This window comes from Callorhinchus milii, unplaced genomic scaffold (assembly GCF_018977255.1).
Source record: "Callorhinchus milii isolate IMCB2004 unplaced genomic scaffold, IMCB_Cmil_1.0 Scaffold14, whole genome shotgun sequence".
NCBI classification, from domain to species: Eukaryota; Metazoa; Chordata; class Chondrichthyes; order Chimaeriformes; family Callorhinchidae; genus Callorhinchus; species Callorhinchus milii.
In genome coordinates, this window is record NW_024704755.1 from 4486983 (window position 1) to 4512864 (window position 25882).

At 43.8% G+C, this 25882-nt stretch overlaps 1 protein-coding gene across 1 annotated transcript in view; it reads left to right on the plus strand.

Moving 5' to 3' along the window:
- zfhx3 (zinc finger homeobox 3) overlaps positions 1-25882 on the plus strand; it is a 172158-nt gene that overhangs the window by 10975 nt on the left and 135301 nt on the right. The window contains exon 2 of the mRNA XM_007889284.2: positions 3406-3902. Within this exon, the coding sequence (XP_007887475.1) occupies positions 3406-3902 (497 nt within the window). The remainder of the gene's footprint in view (positions 1-3405; positions 3903-25882) is intronic.

Consider the following 25882-nt stretch of genomic DNA (forward strand, 5'->3'; position numbering starts at 1 on the left):
TGTCAGAGGGTGTTCAGCCCATGGCTGAAACCCACCAAGTTTCCGCGCCTTGTGAGCGAGCATCTGGCCATAACAGTGTGAATCTGAGCAGGTCGTAGGGCCATGGGAGGGGTGGAAGGGGAGGGCAGGGTGTACAACTGACACTAAATTGCACTGCCTACTGCAGAATTTTAAGAACGAATCGCCCAAGGTCGTATACACAAATCCATTAGCTAATTTGGCTAAGAGCTCAAGAAAACTAGAAGCTGAATAACAAATGTGAATGCATTTTAATCAGGAGACCAACGCGAGAGCCAAAACTGAACACAGTGACACTTTTTATTGAGTTTCTCCGACACCTACGGAGCCATCAGAACATTAGCCTCAACGCTTGCTTTCTGACTGATGACAGGACCTCAACCATCACGCTTCATGTAAAGTACACTTAGGGGGAATTAAAGTCAAAATGTTGTGTTGAGTGGAGGACTGGATTTAGTTTTATTTTAAGTAAAATTCAAATGGGGAGCAGATTAGTACACGCTGATCCGATCCTATAGGCAGCAAGTCCTGTCACTGGAAAGAACGGCAGAAAGCAGTACTTGGAAAGACTGGCCAGAGAACACTGAACTCCTGCTGTCACTGTACGGCTGGCAGTGAAAGGTGTTGGCAGGAATTTGTGCAACAATGCTTTTTTGGAGAGTCAGCCTTTTGGCAGCGGAACACTGTTAGCTCTCTCACGCTTGCCATAGGAGGTGAGCGCGCAAACCATGCTTACCAGTGTGGCCCCACTTCCCAGGACTTCTTCGCACTACTGGGGAAGCTGGGTCATTGCCGGAAGGGAGTGGTGGGGGGGCGCTGGTGGGTTGGTCAGGTGCCCACTCCCATTCCAGACATGAGGAGGTGGAGGAAGGAAGAGCTATTTATTTAAAAGAATGAGAATCACCTTTTTCGCTGGTGTTTCAAGCTGTCTGCTTGGATCAGGCACACAAATTTGTGGCTTGCGATCCCAATGGGAATGCAACTTTAATGCGCCTTATTTTCCAACAGAATCGCTTCCTTCTCTGCTGCTCGAGATCAGTGAGCAAAGTCTTTCTTTTCAATATCAGTTTCAATGGTGAATTTGAGCTATTTTTGTTGGGGTTCGATAACTTATCGTAGGGCCACTTCCCCCAAAGGTTCTCTGCAGCGAGATGTGTCAAGGGGCGGAGGAGGGGAGAGGAAGGCTTGAATTGTAATTTTTTTTAACGCTTGCTTTTGTGTGGATTCAGCTAGTTCTCAGCTAGACCACAAGGTGGGGCACTACATGGCACTGAAGATGTAGCTTGTTGGGGGGCGGGGGGGGGGTGGCGGGTATTTGGGCAAGGGGGCAGGTGGGAGAAGCAGGAGAAAGTCACACAAAGAGGGAATATTTTTATAAGTTTTATATTAAAGAGTAGAAAATTATACATTGGCTTAAAAGTTAACAGTTTCTTGCAAAGGCCTGAACATTAAGAACTTTTCGGCTGCCATTCACATTTGTAGAGCTTTTACGCTATAAATAAAGATCTTGTTGTTATTAATTTACTGTAAGTTGGACAAGGTCAGCTCTTGGTTTTGTCTGGTCAATGATGTATTAAAGATTGTGTAGTAAGAGGCATTAGACGGATCTCTACAGCACAGAGGTTTTCACCTTCCACTGATGAGATCACCATGGCACTGCCACTGACACGGCTCTGTTAAATGGATGTATTGACGCAGTAATGGGATAATTAGCTCGACTTCTCTGCCATTGCTGAAACCCAACACAAGTCTCACTACGTGTATTTGAAACAGCTCCCTGCATCGTTCTGTAATTTTTTTTTAACGCAGTTCTTTTTGACTGGCTGATCTGTCCAGCTTTCTTTCTCAAACTGCGAACACATTTCGCCCTGTTTATCCGCCTCCTGTTTCGAATTGGCTCCATGTTTCAGCCGCATTCTGTACTGAGTTGCTCAAGGTTGCTCAAGGTCCAGACGCTCTTGCGTTTCTTAGGGCCGTTCATTTGTTAACTACAGAAATGTTTCCATCCTCAGTAAAACGGGAGTAAAAAGTAAATTCACAGGTAGGGTGGTCCGAGGTGGACAAGCAGCAGGAACGCTTGCTAGACACTACTTTCACTGGTAAGCTATGTAGTTATAGCTCTGGTTAAACTCCAATAGAACCCCCAAACGTGCAATTTGGGGTTTCCCTCAGCCTTGGCTCTCGTCAACCAGCGCCTAATACTCTCCAGAAATGGGTAAGCAGGGTGCGTCCCTCCAGAGAGAGAGCGCACATTCCAGGTATAGGGAAATTTCCATGTGTACGAGGCAGATATATGTGGAACTTCAGCATAATGTCAGGTTTCTGCACCCGGCTGACCAAAAAAAAGGACAGCATGAAGGAGAAAAATTGGGAATCGTTCATGACAGGAACTATTGATTGAACCCTTGCTAATTGTATAATTCCACCACAGGCTGCCTATCTGCAATAAACCCCTTTGTGAATTGGCACCAACATAGGCACCACTGCAATATTTCTTGGCCCTACCACCAATTAAAATGAATAATGGATCTTAAAAATTCACCCTGAAATAGGTTCTACGCAAAAACTGCTGACGCAGGAGTCACAAATGAAAGTAATTTTTAGCTTGATTAGCCATGTTTATAACGTGTTTCCTGTAGCTTCATGCACCGGTGGCTGTTTAGGTTTACAGTGTGCGGACGGCAAAGTTTTAATCTAATCTGCCTGTAGATTCTGCCATTAGCTGATAGGAATCACTGTCCCTGCAAGCCTAGGAGCTGATCACAAGTAAAGTGAGCTTTGACCATCTTGTACTGTGGGAAGTGAGCCTAAAGCTAATATACACAATCTACCAGCCACAAACCAGCTGAGTATATAGCTGTTAATGTTTCGGGTTAATTTAACTACGGGTGTGCCATTTACTTTATATAACTCCCTTTCCCCCTTATCTGTAGATTGTGCCCCCAGATATTGGCAGGAAGATGCGTTTTTTTAAATAGCATCACGGTACTAAACGTTAGCGATAGAACAGGAATTCAGATCGCTCTATAAGATGAAGCCAGCACTACCCCCTTACTATCACAACTCCTGTCTGTAGCCATTGCTAAATATTTCCGTTTCCTCCCCCCATCTTTTTTTGCATGTGTAAAAAAACAAAAAAGAATTTGGTCACTCAATCTGCGACTGAGTGTGCGACACTGCTGTGCGCAAATGGCTGCCGCGTTTCGCCCAGAAAAATACAGTCAATCCACTTTACAATATATTCTGTGAAGCACTTTGAGAAGTGCTGACGACGTGATAAGGCGCTCTATCAAATGCAAGGATTATTATTCAACGCCTTGCGACATCCTCCCGACGTGAAAAGCACGATACGAATGTAATCTGTTGTTGTCGTTGCCTTTCCTGCAGTTGGGAGCGAGATTCCTCTCGACATGCGCCTGGGAGGTGGGCAGCTGGTGTCCGAAGAACTCATGAACTTGGGCGAAACCTTCACCGCCACCAACGACCCTTCCTTGAAGCTCTTTCAGTGCGCAGTCTGCAACCGCTTCACCACGGACAACCTGGAGACCCTGGGGCTGCACATGAACATCGAGCGCAGCCTGCCCGAGGAGGAGTGGAAGGCCGTCATCGGTGACTCCTATCAGTGCAAGCTGTGCCGCTACAACACCCAACTCAAAGCCAACTTCCAGCTGCACTGTAAGACAGACAAGCACGTGCAGAAGTACCAGCTCGTGGCGCACATCAAGGAAGGTGGCAAGGCCAACGAGTGGCGGCTCAAGTGTGTGGCCATTGGGAACCCGGTGCACTTGAAGTGCAACGCTTGCGACTACTACACCAACAGCATTGAGAAGCTTCGGCTGCACACGGTCAACTCCAGGCACGAGGCCAGCCTCAAGCTGTATAAGGTAAGCGAGCAACAGACGTGGACACTCCCCAATGGAGCTGGAAATGTTTAGCTAATTCTTCTTTGTTTTGGAACTCGGATAAGAGAGAGAGAGAGAAAATCTAAGATGAAAGGGTAGTTCTATAGTCATCATACTTTGAAATAAGCCTCTGTGCACCACATTCATGTACCTCAAGTTATCCAGAAATGTAGCTCAGTGTTAAAATGTGTGACTGGGTGAAAGCTCTCCATGAAATTGGTGGAGACAGAGTTCCCAGAAGAGAGGTGGGTTTAGATGAGAACATAATCTTCAGGTTTGAGATTCAGACCGATGCTGTCATCTGACACTTGCTTTTGGGTACAGGAAAGAAGGATAAACAGCGTTTGAGTTTTATTGCTGTCGTTCGAAAAGGTGCAGTGAGACTTCCCATCGGGGAGTGGTAAGGATCCCACCCCACTGTAAGTGTCAGTGAGGAAGCAGTGACACAGAAGGCTATCAGTTATGTTACATTGCTTCAGCAGTGATCCCACATGCATGGCTCAACATTAACTTATTTGAAGACGTGCCCATCACACCATTACTCGACAGATTTCACCTGCCTCGTTTCCTGTCTCCCCGGCTTGTATCAACACCAGGTCAATTGGGAAACATTGACAAATCATTTAAATCCCAAAGTTCAAGCATGGCCCTTCTGATACACCAGCACCTACAGCTGAGCTCAGTTACACTTCCCCCACCCCCCTCCGCCAAACTGCACACCATTGGAATAGGTTCAGAACCAGTCTGGCTGTCATGCAAGTGCCTCCCAACACTGCAGCTGCCTGTAAACACCATCAGTTCACACCACCTGAGGCTTCTTGTACTGTAGAGCCATGTTGACCTATTCAGGTGAGGCTAGAGAGATAGTTATTACCACACCTAATGTGCCTTGCTCCACACGTGTGCTCGTAAGCAAGGGAGGGAGGGGTTAATTTGGGAAAATCGCGCACTAGATTTGAAACACTGACGGTGATTTCCATTAACGAATATCATAAGCCGTCCAGTTTTCAATATTGTGTGACCAATGGCTCATTGTGATTTGGCAAAGCCGAGAATGTCTGAACTACCATTTCCAAAGCAGTTTGCAAATATCGCAAATTAGACCCCTATGTGTGCGTCCAAAGGCAGTGTCTCTGCAACGTTCATGCTCGCGTGGATGAAACTGGACTCTGTTCGTTATATCAGAAGGTTAATACCATTAAATAGTGTACCGCTTTTGTAGCAGGAATTTTAATTGGAAACTTATTTTGAATTAAATGCATTAGACCTTTTTTTTTCACACGTAAAATGATTTCAACATCTTCTTTGTGTTTGTCGCACAGAGATGTTGGAACATGAGATCCATTTCAGCTATAAAACCTCTCTGTTAGAATGGAGAGCCCTGTTTAGTGTTTGCCGCTCTCACACCCACCACCTACCTATAAGACTGACAGCTGATGCAAAAAAAACACATGTTAAATGTCTAAGGAGGAGTAACAACAAGCAACAGGATGATATTTTGTGTGACACTTTGGAACAGAGTTGAACTAGTTCATAAAATATACTTGAAGAAGGTAGCGAGAGGCGATCATGACATTGGTTTGCGGAATGGAAATGCTGCAAGGTCCTGGGCAATCTCACAGTAACCAGAAAACAGCAGGGTTTTTTACACGCTAATTAACAAAGGAAAGCGAGGGCTGTTGACTTGGCCTGGAGCTTAAAATTCTTCTGATATTTCAGATTTCTTCCTCCTCAGTGTGTAACTTAGCTGCTCTCATGACACTTGCCGTAAAATCTGACGTATGTGATCCCGTTACCCGTGTTTTTATAGCCTGTCAGTTTAGGTCGCGATTGATGAAAGGGTGGGTGATGGGGGTTGATTCTAAGTCCAATGGGAGACTCTTAAACAGGCCTGGGGTTTATGATCTGCATTTTTAAAAGAAATTCGGGGTCGAGTTTAGATCTTCTTAAAGGGGCACATTTCAACTTTCAGGCTATTTTTTTTTGGTGGTGTACGTAAGTGCCAGGGTTTTTTCTTTGACTGCATCAACCTTGATCTCTCAGAAGTGGGGATGGGTTGGGTGTGAAAGAGCAGGCTTTGCTGGTACAGCTTCTGAGAAGCTCTGTGCCCCTCCCACTCCTTTGCTGCTTAACGGAGAATTATGCATCCGCTGCGAGCTACAGAGCAATCCTAGTTCTCGGAGAGTTAAACCCTTCAAATGCAAGCCGTTTTGGTGCTTAAAATGTGATGTATTTGTATCACAGCACAAAGGAATTAAAGCACATTGACCCGCTTCAGCAAATACATATTCCTGGTCGAAGAATGTATTGCGTATCCTAATTGAGGAGAAACAGTGTGACTTTCAGTTTGCCTGTGATATCAGTAACATCATATCAATATTGTGATGGCATTGAACAGCAAACCCCCAACTGGAGTTGCTCAGTGAATTGCCAGAGAATTGGAGGTGACACAGGCACATTCGGGGTTTGCAGTTAGTGGATTTCACACAAATCTAATGATATTGAGCACAGTTTCCAATCTGGAAGAATTTTTTCACACGTCGTTTTATGAAAGGGACAAAAATCACTCAACATCTGACTTCAGAGCAGTGTTCAGGTAAGTACGCAGCAAGTCTGGACTCAGCTCTCTGTAACCTAAGACGGGATAAAGATCCAGTTAATGGTACTCGACGCAGGCAGCTGAATTGCTGTAGACAGTTGTATTGATTTTCACTGGACTTAAAGCTTCACCTTTTTCTCTAATCATTCCATAATGGCTTTAGTATGAACAATCAGGTACAAATGGCCATAAATCTACCAGCCTTATTCCACTTACCTTCCACTCAATGTCAGGCACAGACTTGTAGTTAACCCAACTTGGCAGTAGCTTTGGGACAATTTTTTTTAGAAAGCAGCCAGTAAAGCTGTTCCATTTAAAAATAAAGATAGGATCACAGAAGAGCCTGTGTTTGGGAGTGGGTTCTCTGTACGGTCCGAGAGTATCACTTTGCCAGACTAGACCCTCTCAGCAAAGGCCTGTCGTGTGACGTGCTTGAAATATCGCCCGTGTGTGAGCCTCGCTCCTTGGGAATGTATCTCATGCAGCAAGAGCAGAGTGGAGCATGCGTCCATCCAGCTCCAGTCGAGACTGGGAAGTCTTGTTTTAGGGCAAGAATCGATTATTGATCAACTGGACAATGAACAGAATTTTCCAAAAAAGCAAATTCCCATCCACATTAAAAACAAAAAGGCCCGTAATCTCCTCAATCCATTCACATTGCAACATATCCTTCTATCCATGATTTTACTAATGGGTTTTGGGGTTTGCATTTGCAGGAGCTGGTGCCCTAATCTGCCGCCAAAGTGACCCTGCTGCGTTTCTTCTTTATTTATATATTTCAAGTCAAATTGGTTGCAACGTGACAATTGCCCAAGTTTTTCTTTTTTTAAAAAAAAAAGCAAAATGTTGGCTTTTGATGTTGTGGGGATATGAGTTTGAAATCTATATGGTTATGTGTGTGTCTGGAGCCTGCAGTTTGGCATTTAAGATAAATGGTAAATGGCCTGTTGCAATGATGAGATTAACTGCGATGGACACATGAGATTGCACACAGGCGCACATTTAGTCCAGTGTTTGGTTCCATGGGTTTTGACTGAATCTGTGCGATGGTCTGTGCTTCATGGAAACCCCACACCAGGTCGCTGCATTCAGCCAATCACTGACAATTGCAGTCCAAGGACCCACTAAAATCTTTCCTAGAAATACAAAAATATATCCATCACAAAATATGGCACTTCAATGCCCTATGAGTCAATTGGTGCTGCAGTTTTAAAAGGAATCTGGATAGGGGGTTGGACTGGACACTTCTCTGTGCTAGAAATTATGCCTCTGAATGTACCTGCCTCCTGCGTAGCTGAGTGGTGTAAATTATTCACTGATCAATCGCATTTGCGTGTCTCACCTTGGTTAATGGCTAATTTTAGTTACAAGTCACCAACAGACCTTGGAATGCCATCTCATTCCCAAATTCCACAACCTCCATTGTGTTACGTGAATCTCATAGTCCGCAGGCCGAGACAGCCCCTCTTTCAAAATCTACACCCATAATTATTTGGTGCTGCCTCCATCCCGCATGCTGCAGAAGCCGTGGGTCGTTTTGGGAATGGACTCTCCTGTGACCGGCACTCAGAATTGTATGGGCAGGAGAAGTGTCTTTCAAGGCCCTGTCATCTGCTCTGGTTCCTGGCTCCTGTGGAGCTGAACCATTCTACCAGTACATGGTCTCTTGGTGAGAAGCCATGAATTACAGCTGAGATTGGAATTTGGGAATGTACTCTTTAAACATCCATTAGTCTCTCTGGTGGCTCAATGGGTGAATGGACATGCTCCGATCAGATTGAGTTTAATCTGCTAATTTCTCGGGGATCTGATCTCAGCCACGTTTACAATGGGGTGGGGGGGGGGGGGGGGGGTGTACAATTAGCCTCACTGGGGGAGGTCTAAAGCAAGCTAATCATTAACACTAGGTGAACTTTCATGTGTTTGTAATGGGATTTTATGTGTTTAGAGTGAAATTTTAGCTCGTATTAATGATCGGCATGAGTTAGACTTCCAGGGCTCGGAGGGAGGGGGGAGGGGAGGGGGGATTGAGGAGGAGGAAGAAGCATCAGCTCCTAGTTGCTGTTGGCTGACCTCTGGTGGAAAAGAACATGTGGATATCAGAGGACAGTATCGGGATCTTCTGCACAGCAGCCCCCAGTCAGCTATCTGCTGATGCTCGTTGCCCAGGCTCACATAGCGAGATTGGCTCTTGCGGAGGAGTCCAAGGGCAGCTTGTGGAGCTTTACTGCAGCCCAGAGGAAAGGAGGGGAGAGGAAATCAATCGTAGCCACTTGCTGAATTCAGATTCTATTCAGCATACATCTCAGGGATGAGGGTGTTGATTTTTATGCTGTCTCATTAGTAAAATGACAGCATATGGTGTCCGATGTTTCAAAATAAACCTCGAAAAGAGAGAGGCAACTAATTACTTAGATAAGCCATTATTTCTTGTGTAGCTTCGAACTATGAAGAGATCACAGAGAGCCTTTTTACTGTTTGTTCCAGAGGTTAATCCAGTGATGGCATTTCTCTTATCAGTTGCAATCCCCTTATTTGAATGTACCAGAACCTATATGTTGTTGAACATGTGGAGGGAGGGAGGGAGGGGGCATGTGGAGTTGTGAGTAGTTGCTGGATACTTTCAAGTTTATCTGGGCTGGTGTGGTCTGCGGTAATTGAGATTGATTGGATGTTATTTTTCCTCTTGCAAATGTAATCCATTAGTTTGGCACATGCATAATCAGTTTAGAGCTGAGTTAACTGGATGTAATCTAGTTCTTCAATGTCTGTTGTAGCAAATCCGCTCCAGATGCCAGTTATAGAGAGAGTGCAAGCAGAGTCCCTATCGCAGACAAAATCTCTAATGTACTCCCTCTCCCTTTTCCTGCTGTCTGCAGTTATTGAAGTCGGCTTATTCTGTTTATTCATAGATGTAACCAATTCAATTTAAACTGTTAAAACATAGAGTTTCTCCAGCTTAAATAATAGCCTTTTTTCCCCCAACCCCCACAATTGTTAACCTTTTAACGTTGCCTTTTAGTTCTATGTTTTTTTTCAGGACACAAGAAATGGCTAGACATTATCAAGGAGTTTTGTTGTTAATTAATTTATACATTCTTTGGCACAGAGAAGCAAAATGGTATAAATGCTATAATTCTATTACTTTGGTTAACTCTTCAGAGATTTCTTGCAAAGTGCAATTCACTTGGTCTGCAACCCATATTGCTGTTTCTGCACTGACGTGGAAAACCTAATCTGCTGCTCTAAGCACTCCAGTGTAGCTCTCCTATTTGCCACCAATCCTGAATGGAAATACTGTTGAATCAAAAGCATAAGACCACGGGAAGTGCACAGGCCCAAACAAGCCTTTAACAAGAAAGACAGGTCAACGTTTTGGTTCCCATCCCGTTCCTCCCGTCCTCTTTGCATTTCCAACGATCCATTTTCTAATTTTTTTATAAAAATAAAATGGTCCAGAGTGACCTAACAGAAATGGGAGTGCCTCAGTGCCTGACTGTGGGTCACTGTGGCTTGATCAGTAGGCGGCTGAGGATATTTGTGATTGGAACCATATAAATTGCACCATCAAGCGTCCTGGAATCTGCTTTAAGTGCCACGAGCAGAATTAGAGACACGATTACAGATTTACTTAACGGCCCCTCAAAACCCATCTGTGAGATGATGAGTTAATGAGTCCCGGTGTCTCCGGCTTTTTTCCTATTGCAGAGATGACACCTTGGAAAATTTATGCGATATAATATTTAAACCTCGATCCTAAGAGGTTGCGCAGAGCAAGAGCGAGGTGATGAAGTGAGGGTGTTTTGTGTGGGTTAAAGAAAGAACAATATCTCTTGGGATAAGGAAGGATGGGGCCTACACAGGGGATCCACTTAGAATGGCTGCCTGTTAGAAGAGGAGGCGATGGTTGTTTTGAGGTGGAAATATCAGGTGTCCTTATCCGGAGGGGCTGAGGCACAGTGAAAGGGTGTCAAGCAGCCAACACTCTGGTGTGCAGCAGGCAGGTACAGCTCATCACAAGGAATGTAATAATTGCTTTTGTTACATCAAAGCGCTGAATATGACCTGACAAGCTCGCGTGAGGCCCCAGGTTTACACTGAGCTTATTGATTAAATGAATAACAGGCTCAGATCGGGGATTTTTCACAATCAGGAAATTTCAGCTGAATTAAGTACAGTATATCAATACCAGCATTACAGCTGTTCTCATTCAAAACGCTTAACCCAACAAGCTGATGGCCAGAATTAAGCTTTGATGGGTTTGCCTGTGGAAACGAATAAATGTGGTTACCCAAGTGTCTATCATACCTACTGCTCAGCGCCTGTTGGCTGTACTCTTGCGAGTTATACATTAACATTCTGCCCTTTTGGACCACAAAGGCGACACTGGGAATCTGAGGTTCCTATCCAGTGGCAGCCAATATAATAATTCCCGTACATGTGAATGAGCGTCTGAACGGCTCCATCCATACTGTGGTCTTCCAGTTCCTTGGAGGGGGAATCAGTGTAAATCTGAACCGCATTCCACTTTCCTACACGTTGCAGATTAGGGAAATCGCTGCTTAGTCTTTTGCATCCAGAACCCACAGTAAGGATATTGACTGTGTTCCAGGCTTCGTCATGTGAGAGTGGAATGAATACACTGTTAAAATCCTGACTTCTTCCCAGTGCGCTTCAGCATCTCACGCTGGCCTTGCCCCTCAAGCCCCCACCCACGGGGTGAGTTTTGGGTGCGCAGGTTGAGAAACCCCGGCTTGCATTTTTTCAATGGAGCGAGTTTGTTGTTTTCACCTCTCTAGAATTGCAACAAACTACCATTCGTTGCAGTGTGGAAGACGCACTGAGATTGAAGAGGTTCCATATTTCCATCTTCAATCCTCTCCTCGTCACCTAAAATCACTACACTTTCCAGTAAATCCTGTGAAGTGTTTTGAAACTTCCTCCCGATGTGAAAGGAGCTATATCAAAAATAAAGATTATTATTAATAAAAATAAATTAATAAAAATAATTGTTTCATTAAATGACAAATTTGAAAACCACAAATCCTGCACAACAACCAAAGAAATTATAGGAACAGGAAAAGCCTGCTCCTTTTTGATTGATCTCACATCATCTCCACACTATATCACTGCAATGTATGTTTTGTCTATTGGACTCACCTCTGGGTCAGAAGGTTGTGGGTTCAAGCCCCACAACCTGACCCGAGCTCCTAATCTAGGCTGACACTCCAGCACTGCACTGCTGGAGACGTCTAGTGCAGGATTATTTATACGTTTAATCCCTTTTTTTAAACGTTGGGACCAGCCGGATGGACTAAAACAGTCTTTTCCGGTCCAGTGAATTTCCGTGTCCTTCAGATGAGACATTAAGCGGTGCTCTGTCAACTTGTTCTGCTGGTTCAGGTTCATTTTAAAGACCACGTAGCTCTATTTTTGATGAAGTACAGGGATTTCTCCTTGGTGTCCAGGCCAATGTACTTCCCTCAAACAAAATTCACCATCAAGCAGATTAATTGGTCATTCGTCTCATTCCTGTTTGTGGATCATTAAGGGCACAATTACCTCTCAACCTTTTACAAATAAATCTTGCATTTGGTATAGAGCTTTGTCATGCTGTTGGTCAATGTAGCAAAGTCCTTTACAGAATTCATTGTAAAACGTAGTGACTGTGCATCTGTAGGCAAACGCGACAGCCAATTTGAACGCAGCAGTGTCCCCCCAAACACCTGTTTTATCTGGAGGATTTTTGGCAAGGACTCTGGGAGAAATTCCCTTCTCTCTCTCTACTTAACCTTCATAACACTTCAAAGTAACTTGTTGGGTAAAGCACCTTGAGACATTGCAACATAAGGTGTACAAACAGATGAATGATCCCATAATTCATAGCCTTTCGACAATGGTAGAGGAGGTTTACTGCAGAGATGACTGTGTGGCCAGTTAGCGCCTATGATGTCAGCACACTTTGAATTAATTTCTAAATTAACCTTGCATTTCAAGTGTATTCCGCGTACGTCTCTTGTGACTGACAGTTTTAACCCTGAGATCCAGAGATGTACATAAACCTTGTCACATCATTTCAGAGCTGCTTTTGTTATCCCCCTCGGTTTAATTTTTTTGCAAAGCGTCAAAAAAAGATTGCACGGAATATCGTTGGGGACACCCGCAACGTGATTTGCGTGCAGTACATGTTGATGGACTCAAAATTGGGTCTGTGCAGACTTAGAGAACGGGGATAACGTGGCATTAATTAACAGCAGAGCACCCAATAAACACAGTGAGTTGCCGTTTGAATTGCGCTCTGAGACTTGTCATTGGGGACACTGGATTAGCAGCTGGACTTCTCCATGTTGATTATCTTCTGTGGTGAATTTAAGAGACTGAAGGATAAATAAATCCCTTCATAGTTGGCACAACAGATGAAAGACACGCCAAAAGACTTGCTTCAAGGGGAGGGGGATGGTAGGTAAAATCTCACTGTGAACTTAACGAAAATCTCAAAAAACTTCTTGAATTGAACATTTTGGGCAGAAGCAGAATGACTGTATTGAAAGCTATTTTTCACTTATTTATTGTGAGAATAATGAATGTGAAAGGATTGGTCAGGTTAATTAGGCAGAGGTGTTGAAACTTCACACAAAATCTCAGGTAAAAATTGTCGGGCAGAGGAGCCGTTCATTATTCCATGAAATAAAATGTATCCTCTCTGTCTGTGGCTGTGCAACATATCCCACTGCTGATGGGTTTGGGTGGAGCTGTTCCGATAGCTTTAATCTGTAAACTCCTCTACTGAAGACTTTCTCCCAGCACTAAGTTTGAAGGTGGGCATTGTCTGTAGTCTGCTAGTGAGGAGATTTACCTGGATCCGTTTCGCCAACAAAATATACAGTCAATTCACTTTATAATAATAATAATAATCCTTGCATTTGATATAGTGCTTTTCACGTCTTCTAGACAACCCAAAGCGCTTCACAGAATATACTGTAAAGTTAATTGACTGTATATTTGTGGGTGAACGCGGCAGCCAATTGCGCACAGCAATGTCCCACAGACAGTCGTGGATTGAAAATGACCAATTTATTATTGTTTTGTTTTTTTGGAGGGATTATTATTAGGCGTGTGGAGTAAGGAGACTTGCCCAAACTTTACAGTGTATTCCGTTTACTGTGTATTGAGACGTCTCAAAAACGTGATAAGGCGCTATATCAAATACAATGATGATTATTATTATTATTCTCCAGGCAGCTGCGCCATTGCAGAAGTTTGGGTTTTTAGAATGTAGAACACTGGGCGGGGGAGAAGGTTGATTCTCATGGTTATATGGGAAAAGGTTATTCACTAGAAGTCCCACAATCTGTAAATCTGCAGTGAAAGACAATAGCTTTTTGCCTTTTCTTTTGTTTTTAAGTGAGTCACATCGATAGAATAGACACCAAAATAATTCTGCCTCATCCTTTGGCCCTCTGTTTCCCTGCTCGTTTGTTATTCTTCGACTTAGTTTGTTTCGGTCGGGGCTGAATAACGATCAGACAAAATTGCTGAGCATTGTTCGTGTATGAAACAAGGCTACCTTGTGTTCTGTATGTTCCACAGAGCGGCTCACACACCCCCATCCATCCCACCCATCCCTTTTGGCCCAGGGAAAAATGTGGTTTTAATTCGAAAAGGACCCCTTTTTTTTTGTACGTTGAATAAAAGCAAACGTGGCGAGTTGCTATTCTGGTGCCAAATTGTAGGCGTTCTGTGAAAAGAGGAAGAACAGTTTAAACAGACAGCTGCTGTGGGCCAGTGTGAAGGTGTTAATTACATTCTGTGGGCCGAGGGCTGGGGCCAGTGAGGAGGTCGGGGTGGGGTGGGGGGGGGGGGGGGGTGGAGAGTGAGCGAGTGTGACCAGGGGTCTGTCCCAATTCATTGTCAAAATGTTAAGGGGGAGGATGGAGCAGTAAGGCAGGAATGGGGCGGGGGTGGGGGCTAGGGATTGGGGTGGGTGTTACTTTCGTGTGGTTGATGCTGAGCTGCTGTGGCTGACAACACCATCCCACACTCACAATGCCAGCCCGTCGATGATGTCATGGGCTAATTATCAGAACTTTGTTGAGGATCTGCCTTAATTAGCGAGCGGATGCAGTTCCTCTCATCAATTAATGATTTGTCCGTCTCGTTTCTTATTGTCGGCAGCCTTTTCTTTAGTTAGTCTCTGGAATCTGAGCTGTGGTAGAGGAGAGAGAGAGAGCAGCTTAGTGGTCTCCGAGTATCATTACATGTCAACTTAAATCCTAAGGTAAATGTCTAGACATTATCTTGTGGCATGTATGTGTGCTTCTTCAAAGGTAGCTTAAGGGTGCGTTTAAAAGATTAGACATTTTAAGCATCCTCCCCACCTACACCCCCCCCATCCCCAACCCCTGTTTATCTGAGTATCATTTTAGTGAGTGGGGGGGAACAATCCTTTGTTTATTCCTTGCTTGGATTTTCCCAGATTTCACTAGGATAAGCTGCACATCTCCATTGATGAGCTCACACGGCTAATGGTCTAATGTGGGATGGAGGGAGAGTGCCACAGTTCATGAGCTGTAACAGCCAGAACAGAGGTTTCCAAACACTTGTTGGTTTAGGTCCCGTTCACTGTTTTTGTAAACTTTTGTTGGGATCTGACTAACTGCTGTGTGGAACATGAGTGTGTTGGGGAATACGTACGGAATTAAAGGTACCAGTAATAAAAGGCAAGCATCAAGTTTGGGTGATTCACTTGCTTTAGCCATGCACCAATATTACAGTATTTGGGCTTCCTTCCCCCCCACTGCAATTGCGAATGCCTCACCATTATCTAGCTATCGCCAGAATTATGGAATATGACAGATTTCCTATTGCAGTCAGTGCAGGAGCACAGCTGCCATGTGCATCTTCAACTTACTTTTTTTAAAAAAGGAATGGCTTATCTGGAAATGGCTTTGGGAGTCTAAATATTTTTATATTAAAAGCCAGGACAACTTCTTCCTCTGCTGCCTGCAGGGATTGAGTGTACACCTGTATGTAGCCCGGAGTGCTATGACAGTAGCCTTGATGTTTTTTCTCTCTCTTTTTCTCTCTCTCTCCCAATTTATTCCTCCAAGGATAAATATTTGTTGCAAAACCGAATCCATTTCCTTGGTCAAAGTTGCTTTGAAATATTTAGCTGAACTGAGCAAGCAAGAGCCCCTGAAATGTTTCAAGAAGCTAAATGTTTTAAAAAGGTTGGCCACATCAATAACTTTTAAAGTACCTTAGGACAAAATAAAAGAATCCTTCTGGTTTATCACAACAAATATTCGTTTTATGATTAAAATGGTGAAGCGGCAAACTGATTGCTTTGAATACAATCCAGCACATTATGACAACGCACTGTTTAAAAACTCTTTCAGCCGAACATTCATTTACGATTTAATTTTATAATCTCCTAATTTGTTCACAGCTAGTTTAGTTGGATCTTGAGCCCGAAGGTAAAGGACCCGTCATTACCCTTTGAAGTTGAAAAACTCCAAAGAAGTCGAAGTGTTCGAGAGCCTGCTGGTTTTATTTAATGCCAGTTCATTTGATGTCATTTGTAGGCCTTTTTTATTTCACTTCTAGTGTGCTGTTTTCTGTGGTTAGCACATAAATGGGGCTTTAACTGTCGAAGCCATTGCCTTGTTGAAGGTTATTATTCAACCCTTGCTCGCAAAGCCTTTACACTCTCTGATTAATTGTGTCCTTGGATAAGATTTTCAATGCACACGTTAGCATTCGAGTGAAAATGGGTGTTGGGGGGTGGGGGAGGATGATAATTATTTCTTTTGTGGGGTTTAAAAGAAGATTATATGAAGCTGACTCTCTTGTCGATTTGTACAACTGAGGCCTCGTCTTATTCTGGTTTCTAAAAATAGCTGCCTTTTACACAGCGAATCCACATTGTAAAAATTTAACTGAAGGATTGCAATTTTAGCCATCGGTGTGCAATAGACTGCATTATGCCTTTTATAGTTACGTGAGATCTATTTGAAAAATGTCCTTCAGTCAAGCTTCACTTGAGTTGCCCGCTGAAATGCCCACCGGTCAAATAGCATCCTGGGATTTGCTGCATCCACACGTGAACAATATATGTGAACTTGGCAGGTGCTGTTGAGGTGCCAGTGTCTTCCGTAAAGAAGAAAGAAGAGAGTCCCGTCATTCAGCACCTCCTCTTTGAAGACAATGAAGGTTTTGCTGCGTGCGTTGGAAGCAGTGCTGTGGCATTGTTCTTCCACACTTCCATTGTCCCACCAGGGCAGCGCGTGCAGGGATGTGCTCTAACCCTGGTGGCTCGCCACACAGACTTCACGTGCAACACAGCTGTATGGAATGTGAGCTGCCTGTTAATCTCTCAATGTGTTCCCCAATTTTTGTAACAACAGTGTAACCGTGAAAAGCCACAGATGTAGAGGGCACAGAACCCTGCACGTGTAGTTAGAAGGAGGGGGAGGGGGGAGGAGGCGGGGGGGGAGAGAGATTATTTCACTGAGTAAAGACCTCTTTTAAGCCTTCTGACAGAACAACCATAGGTCAGAGTTTATTCCAGATTTTCTACGAGCGACTGGGAGCAGAGTTTAGTAAAGGGGGGAAACGGGACAATCTTTAACTGGAAATTCTTTCAGATTCTCCACACAAAAGTCCACACTGTGCAATTCCAAACCGTATCCAGCAAGTCTTTCCAGCAATTCCGAACATCGATTAAATCCCCCCCTCCTTCCTTCCTTTCTCACCCCCAATCCCCCCAAAAAGAAGTCTTTTTCAGTCTGGAGTTACATTGTGTACTTAGTGGGCTTTCAGGTCAGAGAGAGAGAAAAGCTTTTGCGTGTATTAATAACAATTTTTTTGCCTAATTGTTGGCTGCTTTCTCTCTGCATGCCTGCAGTCTATAAATCAGATGCCATTGTGGCTCATGTTTTCTCCATTTTCGTTCCTAAGCAGCCGAAAAGTGTTTGAAGATTACATCCTTTTGTAATAAAGCTCTCCTGTGGTGGAAAGATTGTCATCTGGTTTTCATTGTTGCTCTGGAAAATATCCTTCACACCTTGTTTTCTCATCAAGAAATATTCTTTTTTTTTGCATGGGGGGGTGGGGTGAATTAAAACGAATACAGTACCTTTATAGAAATGGGGTGATTTGATTTAAGAGAGGAGGTCATTAAACTTGCAGGTAAACAGACGGGGGCTTGTGAATTCCACTCTTTTATTCACAGACACAGATGGTTGAAAGAGGTCAGACAACTCACTTCAGTGGTTTCACACATTTCCATTTTATGGGAGCAGCAGGTTACTGTACAGTGCTGCAGTCAGATGTATAAATAGCGTGTGTATATGCTATGGATTAAAGGGTACCTTTTTGTTCATCTTGACGATACGTGCACTTAGAAAGAGTTCTCTATTTACAGTAGCTTTTAAAGTCATTGATTCCTGACTTACGGCACTTGTGTCTATTCTGTGCTGTTGGTCTAAGGCTAACTTACTTTGTTTGTAGTGCAAGGGGTGGAACGTGACTTTGCAAGTGAACGCAATGGGAGCTTATGGGTAGATACGTCCAGTTAATAAGTGTGGGGAAGTGGGATTTATAAGAAACATTTTTTCACTTTTTGGCCTTCAGTCAAAGTGTTCCCTCCACACGCTGAAGGGGACTGGGATGTTACCCTGCTTGAGGGACGCTATATAAATGAACTTTGGTGTTGTTGTGAGAGGCTCGGGCTTAAAAAACAGCTTTGAGGAGGTTATTGGCTGTGTACAGAACAGGAGATGGTTCTCTGAGGGGCAGTGGAAATTAGAAGACGAACCAGGATGTTGGTAATGCTATTTGTTAATGGGCTAGTAAATAACATGATGAGTTGGTAGGTGGACAGCTCCACTGGGGGCAGGTGAATATAATCCTAAAGCAACAGAAAGCAAAAGAGATCCACTGCGTAGAGCTCGCAGAGGGTATGTAAGGTGCAGGACTAAATCATCCTCGGTGTCATGTGGAAGGTGAGCTTACTCAGCATTTGTGGCACAAGCTAATTTTTTACAATCCCAATATCCGGGTCTTGTTCTGCCCTTTAATTTGGTTACAGGAAGGGAATGGGTGGGTGGGGGGAAGACATGTTACTGCACTATCTCAGCCACTCTATGAACACGTACCCTCCACACTCAGCTGCAGTGCCTAGATTTCCAACTTATTTTAGGTCAGAATGCATTCCACCCATTCTCCCTTTCCACCCTCTTCCCCCCCCCCCCCCCCCCGACAACCAGCCGATCATAACAGGGGTCCATCATGTACCAATCACGAAGTCTAACCATCTTTTTGTTGCTGATTTAGAATGGGATTTCTTGGTAGGAGAGAATAACAAAAGGCATTGCTATTTTTAGTATTTCAGCAGGTGATAGACTCCCAATCAGCCAGGCATTCAGAACGAATGCCCATTAGGGCTTCTCATTGTCAAACATTGCTCCTCCGCTCTCTGTACTGGAGATTAATCCCTCTGCTCCTCTGGATAGCAAAGTGTTAACTCCAGTCGCCTTTCCTTAATGTACTGCATGGCCAGTAAAGCGACCTGTGACCTGACTGACAGGCAGGCAACCTGTCCAGCCTAATACCCGGGCTTTAAAACGCTAGTTAAATAACGGCCATTCAAGGCTGTTTTCCAAGAGAATTTTATTCCTTTCATTCCCTTGCACATAGATTGTGTTTGTGATGTGAAGGTTTTTCTTCTCTCTCTCTCCCCGCAACACTGACTGAACAATGATCACTGTGCCTTTAAATAAAGCATAAGTTGAAAACAGGGCAGCAGTTTTTAAGCTTGGAAATGTCCATCTTGACCTGATCTGATGCTTAAAAAGGACTAGTAGGCCTTTGAGAGTTCAATCGGATGCTTGTTAAAAGACCATTTAAAAGAAAGGCACGGAGCAGCTTTAAGCGTGGAGTCTGCCCCATCTCTATGAGGGATGTGTTCACAAGCCAAGGGCTTTAAGGGACTTATGGCACAACAAGATTGGTCCCTGTGGAGGGAGAGAGAGAGAGAGAGAGTGCAGTCAGACGTGAAATCTTGAAATGCTTCAGCCACTGCACCTTTGCAGGCAGCGCCTGCTAAAATGTTCATGCACTGTGTTTGAACGCCCAATTCTTTTTATATATAGAAAGCAACCTGGACGCTTGGGAAGGAAGCAAGCCACTGCTGAAGGTTATTGTTTCAACGTGATTTGAAACAGAAACCTGCTTCTGGTACATGGCATCAAAAATAATGGGATCTAATTGTAGTATGAATGGGGCAGGAATCCGAGACATAAAATTTGGGGATGGGAGGGAAAGACAGACTCTTTCCAGTCACCTGAAGTGCATTGCGATGACCGACAAGAGCTTTCTTCTGACCCAATCTAGTTCCGACTTCGAATTCTAAAGGACCCCTTGTTAAGAAACCACGCAAAATAGACTCAACGACCTACGAAAAGGTGATGATATTACCGCTAATACTTTACAGCGTGGCTCTGTAGTAAATCCAGCAGAAAGGCAAATCTTGTGATCTCTTCCGTGAATGTGAATGGAGCAATGGGTGTTCGTAACAACTTACGTGTCATTTTGCTTGTGTTATTGGAATGTTTCCCGAACTTTGCATAAATGTTTCCCGATCAGGTATTCATTTAATGAAGTTAACTGTATGATTCATCAGCTTTACAAGGAACCTTTCTCTCTTGCCGTGCCATTTGCAACCAGCATGAATTTCATTGAAAAAGCTTAGGCAAATCTTGTAGAGTACGATGCAAAGAATCGGGACAGCTGGCTCAGTACCATCTTGGAGAGTGGTTACAGGGAGCCAAAGTTGAAATCCAGGCTCTTGACTCACATTCAACCCAAGCATTCCTGGAGCTCTAAAGGGCAAGTTCCCTGACTTTGTTTGAGTCATCTGGAGAAGCGAGACAAATTACTGTGTCTGGGCAGGGAAGGTTTTCTTCCTTCACCGCTGAAGCAAGCGATGGGGATGTGTCACTTGGAAGATGTGTATATTTTAAAAAAAAAGTTTGCGTAGAGTAAAAACGGAAACCTTTACGCAGAGGTGGCATGTGTCTGTGTGTGGGGTGGGGGGTGGGAGGGAGGGGTGGGGGATGGGTGGGTGATGAATCCGTGTATGAATTGTGAGCTCAAGACACCCGATCTAGCTTTCATTCCTGAAACCATGAATTGGATGAGTCAGGAATTTACATTTTGTTAGACAGTGATTACAAATAGTATTGAGAGTGGGACTGTTGAGTCTTAAAGGCAGTGTTTACACTGTGTGCCACTGAGATGTGAAGCTGTTTGTGTGACTCTGGGTGGCTGCCAGCCTTGCAGAACAAGGAAACCTATCATTACGGAAGTGACTAACATTGAAGTCATTTCCCTCCCAACTTATGATTAAATAAATAATGGCCAGCTTGACTGCTCAGTGAGAAGTGAGAATCACATGCCACCATGTAATTTGTAAAATCAATAGTGCAGATATGTTTTATTACATTGTTAAAAGTTTAATCCATATTTGAAATTGAAGTTACGTCGATAATGCACTCCGGCCATTCACAAGGACAGTTTTGCAAATATTGCGTTGTCCTCAGTAAGGTCAGTCATTTTGATGCCCAGAGGCTGCATCAAGCGCAACTCTCCTCCCAGCGATGCATCTTAACCATGTCCTTAAAAGAGCAACATCTCTCCCACTGTGACCTTTCCACTTGCCACACCAGCTGTGCTCATTGTCCTACTGAGTTGAGTTGCCTGTAATAAAATGGCGCAATGTCTCCTGTTCGCTCTCCGGGTGCCGTTCATGTCTCTCTGCTCTTTCCCTTCAATCCAGCCTAAAGACGAGGCAAAAATCTAAGCCAACCGCCAGCTGGTGGGAGGCTGACCCGTGCAACTCACTCGGAACTTCACCACTTGCCAGCTTTAGCACCAGCCTCGCGGGTTGGAATGTAACAGGAAGTACTAATTTACATTAATAGTTTCGCCCACAAAATCCACAGTCAATTCTCTTTACAGTATATTCTGTGAAGCACTTTGAGATGTCTCAGAAGATGTGGTGAGGCGGTATATCAAATGCAAGGATTATTATTATTGTTATTATTATTATTATTGCCGTTCACGTCGGGAGGACATCTCAGAGAGCTGCGCATAGCTGACAGGGCACCCTGCCGGTGGTGGAGGAGGGTATCTGGGTGCAGGGAGCAGAGGCAGAACAGAACTGAGACTTGGCAGCAGACTGTGTGCTTCGGGAGAGCTTCTATCGAATTTGCTTCTATCACGATTCCAGCAGTTCTATCAGTTGTTGTAAGTAGGGAATATGTTTGCTAAGGACTTCCTTAACCACTGATTTCGATTCGGGAGAACGCAGCTGTAGTTTACAATCGGGTTCGCTCGGCCTTAACACTTTTCAAGTCGGGAAATACAATTAAGACGTCCCTTCTTCCTGATTACTGCTTTTTTTCTCTCTCTCCACGTACAAAGGCATCAAATGGCTTTGCTTTTGCTGGTTTTGATCAGGATGATCAGCTGTCAGCCTGAATTTACTGAGACATAACAGGGGGAAAAAAACATTAGCTGCCAATCACTGCATCGATTTCTGAACAGCACTGTTCACTGAAGCACTCTTAAAAGGAAATGAGGAAATCTTTGTCATGCCCTGAAGTATATTTAAAGGAAGAGATATTTAAAGAGACAGTATCCCTTTTCTGGAGTCCTAATAGGTTGTACTTTCAACACTGTCACAAGTCAGAGCCTTTCTCTTTCATTTGTTGATCCTTGTCACAATGATTGGGGAATTTCAGATGAACTCTGTCAAAGGAAGTGGGCTGGTTCAGAGGAAATTGGCTGCGGTCTTTATTTGCCCATGAAGCAAGAAATATTCCAGTGCATTTAAAAATTAGGCATTTTTAAAATGTGTGTATATTTTCGGAAAAAGACATTGCCCTGTGCATTCTGAATTTGCAAAGCAGAGCCGCCCTGGGTCACTGTGCCCAACAGGCCAGAGCAAATAAATAAACTTCTGTCATTCGGAATCTGACAGTTCTCGAGTGCGCTTAAGAGTAAAGCCTGAGTGAAGATGCATGTTCTCCAGTTTCAATGAAAACAAGTAGAAGCTGAGTTTGTCCGGGGCCTGGGAATGGGGTTCGGTCATGGGGTGAGCTGAACAGTAACGGGGTACTTTGGAAGAACAACTTGATCCATGTTTCCCATTGAACGTAAACGTGTCTATGAAGGTCCCTCACCTCCTCTGAATTTGCCTCGTTGTAATCTTGCTTTTCACTGGCCTACCTGAACACGTACATTTGTTTCCTCACAAAAAATACAAATAAAAGGGTTTTAAATGCAAGCCTTCTCTTTCCTCGTGCAGGTTGATAGCAAAGGCTGTTGTTTTCGAGCATTTTAGTGCCCCGCCCCTCCCCTCAAAACAAATTGATCAATGGGATAATAAAGTAGATTGTGAGATTAAAACAAACATTAAGATTTGAAATGAAATGCAGCTTTGCCTCATGAGAAATGATTGGGCTGTGTGTATAGTCTGGCCTCTTGACCCTTGCATATCTAAAACACCCAGGGCCTGTTTTTAGTGAACTAACCGATCTGTTTTGATTAAAATGCCCCGATGTGTCGTCGACTTCCAGCAGTAAAGAGGTTAAAGGACAGATTTTGGAGCAATTATTTCTCACTGACAAGTCCTTGAGTCAGTGGCACCTTAGTCCTTTCTGTAATTTAATGAAAGGTGCATAGTTAGCACTCTCTCACACTTGCTGACTCCCCACACCTCTCCCTCCATCTCACTCTCTCTCTCTCACACACACCAAAGAGGAAAATAGATTGAACACATTGCAGTCGTTCTGACACAGATCTGTACATGAGTCATTGTACCCCATTTCCGGAGGTGCTGTTTGATTAATGTATGGGTTTCTAGGATTTCCAGGTTTATATTATACCCGTACATGTACTGTCTTATGTCTGTGCGTGCACACACACATAAGCAGGCGGAAAAATTGTAGGGCCTCCTTTTCGTCTGAAGATCTTTGCCACATGTGTGGAAATAAGAAGGCAAGAGGTAGAGCCGATATAGCCCGGGGATTAGGAGTGGAGTGTGTCTACTGTCCTCCCCTGAGCCGCAGTGCTCACGTTTAATATTAGGACGGGAGGCTTAACGTTAATGATGAATTGCAAATCGGATGGGCTTCGTCGGTGCAATTAGACGTGCTAACGAAGAGCTCATCAAAGGGAAGGGGGAAAACTTCTCTCCAGTTTCATTTGACAGGTAGTGCAGCCATACCCAGGGGACATTTACTTTATAAATATGGAACAACACCACCAAGGCAATGGGCACCCTAGTATATGCTGGGGTGGTCTTTAATGCACCTACCCACAATGTGTATTGACACTGCTGGTTCCTGAGCATCAAAATGCCACTGAAAATAGGGTTTGCTCGCTTTCATTGTCTGACAGGTATTTCGAAGAAGGTCTCCATTCCCACCGTATCCGCAGTGTACCTTTGCACCGTTAGCAGCATCTTGTGCTAATAAATATTCAGTTATTTCGGAAATAAGCACCCAGCTTGTAGTGATGGAAATCATCAATTTTATCAGCAGCATAAACCAGCCAATTGAGAATTTTAATCGTAAACCATTTTCTGATTAGTGAAAGACTTTAGCATCGAGGTAAAGACCCATCCTCCCTTCTCCCTTTCTCTCTCTCCCCCCACCCCACACCCCCGGATATGTGTAGTTCTGTATGCTGATAGCTTGTGTAGTTAGGATGGTTTGTATAATTGGGAGAGGCTACTGGTATCAAGCAATGAACTGAAGACCTCATTAGTAGAAACATGGCGTAATTTATCAAGTGCACCAAATGATCCCAGAGCACAGGCCAGTCGGAAAGTTTTATTTTAAGAATGCGATGCTGGCGAAATATCCTGACAGTTTCATGCATTGTCTGACAACACACCAAAATCCCTTGCGTTATTTGCCAAGAAAATGAATTGGACTTTTTTTTAATATAAAAAAAAGTGTGGGGGGGGGGGGGAAATGAAGCATATGCATAAAATGTTAATGTTATACAACTGATAGAATGTATTTTTTTCAAATTTGACTTAATGGAAATGGATTTCATTCCCCTGCCTCTTTTTGTCTTACCTCACGCCATCACCCGCCCCCGCACATACACAAACACGCACCCTCCCTCTTTCCCCATTCCCCCCCCTCAACCCCACACCCCTCAGCTAGTAATGAAATGCTTGGTGCTGTGATTAAAGCATTCGTACCTACATTAATTCTGCCAAGTGCAGAGGTGCTCTTGTAAGACTGATGAGATCCTGTGGTCCGGCTGCCTGATAGGCACTGCAGACTGATGACCCTGCTCTGCTGTTAATGAGGATGCTCCCTTGGCCTCTTGCCTGTTTAATTGCTGCACCACACTGTATTTCAACACAGGCTGCAGATTACATTTTTCATGCACTGTATTAATAAAGAAGTAGGCGATCGCTCACAGGAGAGGTCAGGGATATGGTCTGCTGCTCGTTAAAAGGTCATAATAAGCAAGGGATTTCAGCCTTGGCTGGAGAAAGGTTAGGGGAGGGCAAAGTGATGTTTACTTACATAAATAAGTCATTTTCCATTTGATAGAATAGAGGTGGAAGCAAAATTTATGGGGTACATGGACCATTCGCCATTCATGGTGTCAATTCTTTGCAAAGTTTTTAGATGTAGTAGCTCTTCTTTGTAACACTTCTGATACGTCACTGGCTTTGATGCAAACTGCATTATTTATTGCTCCTGTACTAATTGAGGAACGATATATAACCAGGTTTCTTCAGCTTGCCTCATGACATTGCGCACTCTTTCTCAGTGGCCTCCCACTCTGACAACATAGAGTCTGTGCCACATTTTAGTTCCATTTCTTCTTCAATAATAATAATCTTTGCATTTGATATAGAGGTTTTCACCTCAGAAGGACATCGCAAATCACTTCACAGGATTTACTGTAAACTGCAAAGGCAGCAGCCAATTTGAGAACAGCAGTATCCCACAAACAGGCTTGAAGGACCAAGTTTGTCTGGAGAATCTTCCTTACAAAATATACAGTCACTATACTTTAGAATAAAATCCTGTTGAAACGCTTGCAGAGGTGAAAGGCGCAATATCAAATGTAAGCATTGCTTTCATTATCCTGATGAGATCCCCACAAATTTGTTTTTAATGCTTAAATCCAGCAATACCTGGATTAACACAGATCCCACAGCCTGGTAGGGCTCAGACCTGCCCAAACTGGGTACGTATTTCTGAAAAGAAGTTGGACATTGTTTTGAACAAGGTTTGTCAGATCTATCCTATTATCTTCCTTGAAT